The following is a 7,715-nucleotide window of genomic DNA, read 5'->3' as shown; positions in this document are numbered from 1 at the left end:
ATCCGTTGCAGGTTTTATGCAAAGGTCACCCTGTGGAGTTTGCTTCATATTTTCATTACTGCCACACACTGACATTTGATCAGCGCCCTGATTATGGGTTCTTGAAGCGGCTCTTTCGTGACTTGTTTTCGCGAGAAGGTACTTTGGAAAAGAAATATCTTCATCCTCTTTTTAATTCCCTCAGCTGATGGGTTTCACTGCAATCAATTTTCCTACCTTACTCTGTTAAACGTTTTCTTTGCAGGATATGAATTCGACTATATATTTGACTGGACTATAATAAAGTATCAACAAGCACAGAAATCTAGAAATCAGTCTCAGGTATAGATTATCAGCTTTTCTATCTCGTGAAAAGAATGTTGCTTAATGATGAGTTTCCTGCTGTCACCTTTCGTGTTGTTTTCTAACAAATATATATATCATTTTGTACTGCAGGCAGTTCCTGGTTCTAGCAGCGCTCGTGCAATGGCAGTGGACACAACCAACCATCGGGGTAAGCTCCAGCTAATCGGTTGTTAGGTTTGTTGTTACAATCGTTTATTTTGAAATTTCTGTTTTCTTGATGCTCTGTTTTGGCAGGAGGACCAAATATTTCTTATGAAGCCGAGGCCTCTGAACGTGTCAGATCGACTAATGCCATTGGTCCAAGCCCCCAGATAAATAATAATACTGCTACAGGGAGGAATGTGGGTTTTGATCACCCCGTCCACAAGAATGTATGCATTTCCAAATAACTGTTTTGTTCTGCAACTCTTCGCTTGTGTCAGCATGTCTTACCTGCAATTGTGTTGCTCTCAGAACCCTTCATAAATCCCTAAAAAAAGCTTTAAACCGTTTTGGCTGTCAGTTAATTAGACTATGCAAACTTGATATTGATCTTTGAGATATGACTATTATCTTGCTGATAACCCATTGCAGATGAACATGCCATCCACTTCATTAGCTCCTGCCGGTACCTCAAAAAGAAATGTCGGACCTGAAACTTCAAATTCTGGGTATGGAAGTGGGAATAGAACAGGCGGCTGGACTTCCGCTTTCATGTCTCCAGAGAAATGATGCAAAGAAAAATGTAGCTTTATTCTGAAATGGTGAGTTGAGATTAAGCACTATGAATTTGAGTCACACCCTTATCGCACCTCTGCAACTACAGCAGAAATCAGAAGTTGGTGTCACTAACACCTTTGTATCTCCACCTTTGGCTGGAAGAAAAACAAATGCTTTGTATGTATATTCCCTGAACTTTGTGGACAAGAAGGCGTTCGCTGAAGCATTTGTGTTATACACACAAGGCATGAAGTGTATGTTTGCTTTTCATTCAAGATTTTCCCCAACCTTTTGTATAATTCTTGCACCGGATGTGTAATCTTGTTATGTGATCCATATATATCATTTTTTTTAGATACTCTGTGCTATGTGATTTAATGACTTTGTGCTGCAGCTTGATATATGTATACATTTGTTAATGGATAAAATCGTTCTTTGCAGAAAATTCCAGAGACAAGCTTGAGCTGAGATGTCTTCAAAGGCTTAGCAGTTGTGCACAGGTTTCTTTCACAGCCGCCCATGTTTGATTCTTGTTATTTTCATTATGTATAGATTTTGAGAGTCAACATGGGGTTTAAATATTGTTAATAACTCAGAGATAATGACTGAGCAATTATTAATCTGGAAAAGAACAAATGTGTGGGAGAAGCTCATGGAGCCAGTCAAAAGGTCGATGTGTCTGCGGTATGAGACAGCTCGATTTGTTGCCCTCTATCAGGAAATCATCATCACCCAAAGCATNTTTTTTTTTTTTTTTTTTTTTTTTTTTTTTTTTTTTTGTCATCAGGTGTTTTGTTATATACTGCTGTGATGAAACAATATCTTATGGCATAGGGGGAAGATCCAATTGTGTAACTAAAAGCAAGTTTGTTTTAAAATATTCCTAATGTTTTTATGTATCCTCAAAATTATATGTATTTTACTAAAATTCGAGCAGATACCAACTCTAACGGGAGATAGCACACTAGTACAATACAAAAGAGAGGGTCGCAAACCTAATACACCCCTTGTAAAAAAGTATAAAATAGTTTCGTTAGGTTCGATTAAATAACTTTACACTAGAATTGCGTGTCCATTCATAAACGTCATAAGTTGGACCATATGATATGTATGATGCAATGACTTCCTTTTTACATAACAACAATCTTTGGCCTCATTTACCTATTGTATTATGTATGATAGCATAGTGTATGTGCTTCTATGCATGACAAAATATACATATAATTTAAGTTTAGTGGCATATAAGTATCATTAAAAGAAAATTTCAGAGGAGTCAGATTCCCACATCAATTATGATAAATATCTGTGTTTATAATATGATTGGTGGATATAAATCTGTAACTGGTAAGGGAAAAAATGAACTAAATAATTAAAAGGAAAAGTGCTTTAAAAATGGGATTAGCTTTCATAATCACTTTCAAGTAAGCTACTACAAAGTAATTTTGCTTATATAAAACCTGGATTCAGTTTTCTTGCACTTGTTTTTTCTTCCTTTCAAATTGAGATGTTTATTAATGAATAAATTTGTATATATAGTTAAGTTTGTTATGAAAATTAAAATAACATAGTTAGTAGTTAGTTGACCAACTACTAATATGTATTTTTGTAATCATATACATGTTTTAGTAATGTTAGTCCAAAACCAAATAATACAACTATCTAGAGACAAAACCAAGGGGTAGTTCATTTTATTCTGAAAATGGGTGTGGTTGCTTCTGTAACCAGGTAAGCTGACATGTTCTACTTATTGAAAACAATTATTGTTCTCTTTTTAAAATAAAATCCTGCAATAATTCAACCAATTGATATATTATGAGAGTCAAAGCTTTGTTTATTTATAAAATCCATCTTATAATTTACTTACACAAACCATCTTCTTTTGCTCTAACTAACATGGAGTATAACTTTATTAGAATTCTCTAAACATAATCTCGAATTTTCGGGTCAATGACAAAAAATAAAAAAAGCTAAAGAAAAATTTGAATCTGACAAAGAATTGCAATTCTTGAAGAAAGATAAAGAAACTAAACTATACATCAAAGTGTTGGTATGTTGTGTTAGTTTGATGTCTTTTTTCTCTGTTAGCAAACCATTGAGCTGTTCTTCTAGCGATCGGTAGCCACAAACGCCGTCTTCTCTCCTCCGTATCATTCCCTCCGGTTTGTAAGGAAGACGCAGTGGCTGCGGTTGAACCGCTGCATTCTCCGTGAACCGCAATACTATGTCTAGGAACCGCAGTGATCTCAGACACTGATCTTCTTCCTGGTTCAATCATAACGCTTCTAGATTTCGAACTAGAGTCTCCCTTTTCCGACAATAACATAGTTTTCATCGAAGTGAGCTTGTTCTCCAACATTCTCTTCGCTTCCATCTCTTCCTTGATGCCCAAGATACCTAGCTGATCCTCTTCATCTCCTTTCCTCTTCACTCGATCCATGGACGAGAATCTCTCGCTAGAAATCGAATTAACCATCTCTGAGTTCAAAAACATCAAATCCGATGAACTCACGTTGCTCCAACGATTCTTAAACACAACATCAGAAACAACGATCCTATGATTGAACTTATGCATCAGCTTCTTATCATCTTTATCATTCACTTGTTGATCAAGTAACGTTTTCTCTTTATTACCTAACTTCAGAATCTTCTGAAAACTCCCTCCTATGCTAAATCTCGACGACCCACCAAGTTCTTCTCTTTGTCTTCTCTCTTCTTCTTCTTCTTCTCTCTCGATGTAAAGCTCCAAGCTCGAATCTTCTCTAATCTCAGACTGATTCAAGAACCTGAAACTGTTTCCGTAATTGAAAACAGAGGGATCTTCTTCCATTGAGACTTTATCTCTGCAGAGAGGACACGTCGCGTGCTGCTCAAGCCACTGATCGATACAACCGATGTGGAAAGCGTGTCTACATTTAGGCAACAATCTAAGAATCTCAACACTTTCGAATTTAGACAAACAAACAGAACACTCAAGCCCTTGTTTTGATCCTTTCAAAGCAGAGAACCTAAACAGAGGAAGAGACTCGATCGCTGTTTTGTCTAAACCGGAGAATCGATCCGATGAGGCCGTTGACCGGTTAAAGAATATTCCTTGACGAAGCCGACGATTGTGTCTTCTTCTGTCGTCGGAACCTGACCGTAGATCTATGTGGCAGCACTTAGCGTAAACGAGGAGGACGAAAGTGAGTGCGAACATGATGGCGAGAACTCCGGTGACGACTGCTAAACTCGGTTCGAAATTGGCGACGAGGTCTCCGTTTCTGAACGGAGGAGGAGGCTGAGCAGAGACATAGTGATAACTATGGAGGAGTGGAAGAAAGAAGAAGAAGATTTGATACATCGGAGGGAGATGAAAGAAGAAGATCTTTCGATACGTGAGAAACTTTTGTTTCTTGATTTTTTTTTGTGGGGTTTGAAATATTTATGAAAAATGGAGATTATGTGAGAGATAATGATTTATAATTTTCCTCTTTGGATATAAATAAATATAATTACGTCACTAACGTGACAACATTTTTGTATGCTATTTGCTTTTTTTATTTTTAGTTTATTATTGTCTTTTTAATTTAAAACAATTTTATCATTCGGTGGGCTGTTATTCTCATACCTCATTTTGATGATATTTTGGGGTATATTTTATTTGTATACTGATTGGGACGTATTTGTTCATTCATTAAATACAAATTTGAAACCTTGCATCACACATTTGGACTAGTATTTTTTTGGTCTACCAAATCTAAAGAGGTACAAAATAAAACCAAATCTCTTTTCAATTCGGTTCATTGTATTTTTGTTATACGATTTAGAAAGAAGAAAAAAATCTCTTCATCTTAGTTGTTGCAGAATCATTCAACCATGGTCCAAGAACAAGAAGCACTATATACATTGTTTCTTCAAAAAACTAATAGAAGTCATGCAACTCCCTTAGTATGGTTTCGTGATGGGAATTATTCTACTAACTAGTGACAACCAGTATAAATGTTTAATGAATTGTGATAGATTAAAATGGTAATGAAGTATGAATATAATTGCTGTATTCGCTCGGATGAACAAGAGAAAAGTCAACCATCAGCTGCACGAAATCGCCATGGGGGGAAAAAGAAAAGTCAAAGTTGCATTTTTCATGATTGAGTGATGGCTTTCATGCTTTACTATTTTAGTCTTTCAATTATTTTCACAAACCAATAATCTTAGATTTGATTAAATGAATAAACTAATTAGTATTTCGGGTTTATAATTTAACCGCAACATGATCACTTTATTAACTAAAAGTGACAAAATATTAATCTTCAAAAAGAATAAATCATAACGATAATGTTGTGGATATATATAATTTCCTTTAAACCAAAAAACAAAAAGGAAGAGGCTTACACAATGTTGAGATGAAGAAGAACAAAGAAAGAATACAACAACATAAGCAGAAAGCCCCAATAAAAATTTTGGCTTGAGAGTAAGCATAAATAAGTGTATATTCCAAAAAGATTACTCATTACAAACCCTTCCTTACGTAGTTACGTTTACAAGATTTCAGACATCTTTTTTCAGGTGTGAGCTGACGCGGCAGTCATTCCCACGGATGATTCAGGGCTAACATACTCCTCGCTTGCGTGCCGGACAAACTCCTCTGGCGACATGTGAAGGCCATGGCAAGCGCATACGATTTTGATCTGGTTTGCATTGTACCTGTATGTGACCCCAGAGATTGTCCTGCCGTGTGGGCCTGAACCGGTGGTTGAAACCCACGGTAGGTTAGGACGTGCACCAGATCCTCCAAACTTCACATCCGCTGCCATCCCGGGTTTTATGGCTGAAAAGTCGAAAGAAAAAGCAGCATTGTTGTTGTTGTTGTTATCTCCTGTTGGCCGTTCTGATGCATCCTCAGATGAACCTTCTTCTGCTACAGGCTGTTTTCCTTCGCCTTTGGCAGTAGCTTTTTGGGAGACAAAAGAAAAAAAAAGTTATTATTTAAGCAGTAAGGATTTAGTGCCCTTTTTAAGGATAAGGTTTACTCACCCGAGCTTGATGGACCTCTTCCGGCGAATGGGGATTGAGAGAGTGCGACAATCCCGCCTGAACCATCCTTATCCAGCATAGGGAGCTGGACCGGTGAGTATCCAAACATAATTGGGATATTTCCAGCATTGGCATTAGGCTGCAATACACTTGTGGCTGCTGCGTGTTGTCCAGACTCTTTTGCCGGTAAAGAGTAAGGCATACTAGTGACGACATTTTGAGGATGAACCGTGAAAGGTACGGTGTAACTCATGCTGCGCATTGTAAACTCTTCGGTGCCAGATCCGCCATGGCTGCTTCTCCTTTGACCAATTAAGTTGTCCACAACGTTTGTCTCAGCAGGAGGACGTACCACTTCCTTTGCGTGGTTGGAAGAAGAACCGCCACCTACTTCAGATTCTGCTACATCTTCGTTTTCAGCTGTTGATCCTTCATCTGTCGCGGTTGAAACATGGGAAGCTTTTGTCTTCTTCTCATGCAAATCAACATGTGACGAGTCCTTCTCTTTCTTCTTTTCATCATTCATCGCCGGGAACCCAAACTTTCTTTTGTTTCCTGCTTCTTTCCTTGTCTCGTCATCCACCCACAAAGATTTCGTGGAAGCTTCAGCGTCAGTGGTAGGAGCTTTGGAGAGGTCATTGAAGAAATTCTGTNTCCAAACTTCACATCCGCTGCCATCCCGGGTTTTATGGCTGAAAAGTCGAAAGAAAAAGCAGCATTGTTGTTGTTGTTGTTATCTCCTGTTGGCCGTTCTGATGCATCCTCAGATGAACCTTCTTCTGCTACAGGCTGTTTTCCTTCGCCTTTGGCAGTAGCTTTTTGGGAGACAAAAGAAAAAAAAAGTTATTATTTAAGCAGTAAGGATTTAGTGCCCTTTTTAAGGATAAGGTTTACTCACCCGAGCTTGATGGACCTCTTCCGGCGAATGGGGATTGAGAGAGTGCGACAATCCCGCCTGAACCATCCTTATCCAGCATAGGGAGCTGGACCGGTGAGTATCCAAACATAATTGGGATATTTCCAGCATTGGCATTAGGCTGCAATACACTTGTGGCTGCTGCGTGTTGTCCAGACTCTTTTGCCGGTAAAGAGTAAGGCATACTAGTGACGACATTTTGAGGATGAACCGTGAAAGGTACGGTGTAACTCATGCTGCGCATTGTAAACTCTTCGGTGCCAGATCCGCCATGGCTGCTTCTCCTTTGACCAATTAAGTTGTCCACAACGTTTGTCTCAGCAGGAGGACGTACCACTTCCTTTGCGTGGTTGGAAGAAGAACCGCCACCTACTTCAGATTCTGCTACATCTTCGTTTTCAGCTGTTGATCCTTCATCTGTCGCGGTTGAAACATGGGAAGCTTTTGTCTTCTTCTCATGCAAATCAACATGTGACGAGTCCTTCTCTTTCTTCTTTTCATCATTCATCGTCGGGAACCCAAACTTTCTTTTGTTTCCTGCTTCTTTCCTTGTCTCGTCATCCACCCACAAAGATTTCGTGGAAGCTTCAGCGTCAGTGGTAGGAGCTTTGGAGAGGTCATTGAAGAAATTCTGCTGAGGCTGTTGACCCGAATCGCTTCTCTGAGAACCAGAACTCGGTTCTGCTGGTCTTTGAGAAGTCGGATGGAGGAAGTTCTTGAAGTCATCAATCACTTTAGCACT

At 38.6% G+C, this 7,715-nt stretch overlaps 3 protein-coding genes across 5 annotated transcripts in view; 1 reads left to right on the top strand and 2 right to left on the bottom strand.

Annotated features, from left to right (window-relative positions):
* LOC104733244 (casein kinase 1-like protein 3) overlaps nucleotides 1-1,288 on the top strand; it is a 3,914-nt gene extending 2,626 nt beyond the window's left edge. Inside the window, exons 9-13 of the mRNA XM_019233492.1 lie at nucleotides 12-138; nucleotides 245-321; nucleotides 436-493; nucleotides 580-716; nucleotides 919-1,288. Of these exons, the coding sequence (XP_019089037.1) occupies nucleotides 12-138; nucleotides 245-321; nucleotides 436-493; nucleotides 580-716; nucleotides 919-1,056 (537 nt within the window). The 3' untranslated portion in view covers nucleotides 1,057-1,288. The remainder of the gene's footprint in view (nucleotides 1-11; nucleotides 139-244; nucleotides 322-435; nucleotides 494-579; nucleotides 717-918) is intronic.
* On the bottom strand, nucleotides 2,930-4,432 carry LOC104730446 (E3 ubiquitin-protein ligase ATL42). Its single transcript, XM_010449606.1, has one exon. The coding sequence runs from the start codon at nucleotides 4,382-4,384 to the stop codon at nucleotides 3,074-3,076; it is 1,311 nt and encodes a 436-aa protein (XP_010447908.1). The 5' UTR covers nucleotides 4,385-4,432; the 3' UTR covers nucleotides 2,930-3,073.
* The window catches only part of LOC104733241 (AFP homolog 2-like), a 5,167-nt gene continuing 2,824 nt past the window's right edge, over nucleotides 5,373-7,715 (bottom strand). For 2 of the 3 annotated variants that reach the window (XM_019234206.1, XM_019234208.1), the window contains 2 exons: nucleotides 6,058-6,710; nucleotides 5,373-5,974 (listed from right to left, as the gene is read on the bottom strand). In XM_019234206.1, coding sequence (XP_019089751.1) covers nucleotides 5,586-5,974; nucleotides 6,058-6,710 — 1,042 coding nt within the window. In that variant the 3' untranslated portion in view covers nucleotides 5,373-5,585. The other variant, XM_010452837.2, reaches the window with a different exon arrangement.

Source organism: Camelina sativa, chromosome 12 (assembly GCF_000633955.1).
Source record: "Camelina sativa cultivar DH55 chromosome 12, Cs, whole genome shotgun sequence".
Taxonomy (NCBI): domain Eukaryota; kingdom Viridiplantae; phylum Streptophyta; class Magnoliopsida; order Brassicales; family Brassicaceae; genus Camelina; species Camelina sativa.
The sequence above is the reverse complement of the archived record's forward strand: the minus strand, read 5'-3'. Positions and strand labels throughout refer to the sequence as shown.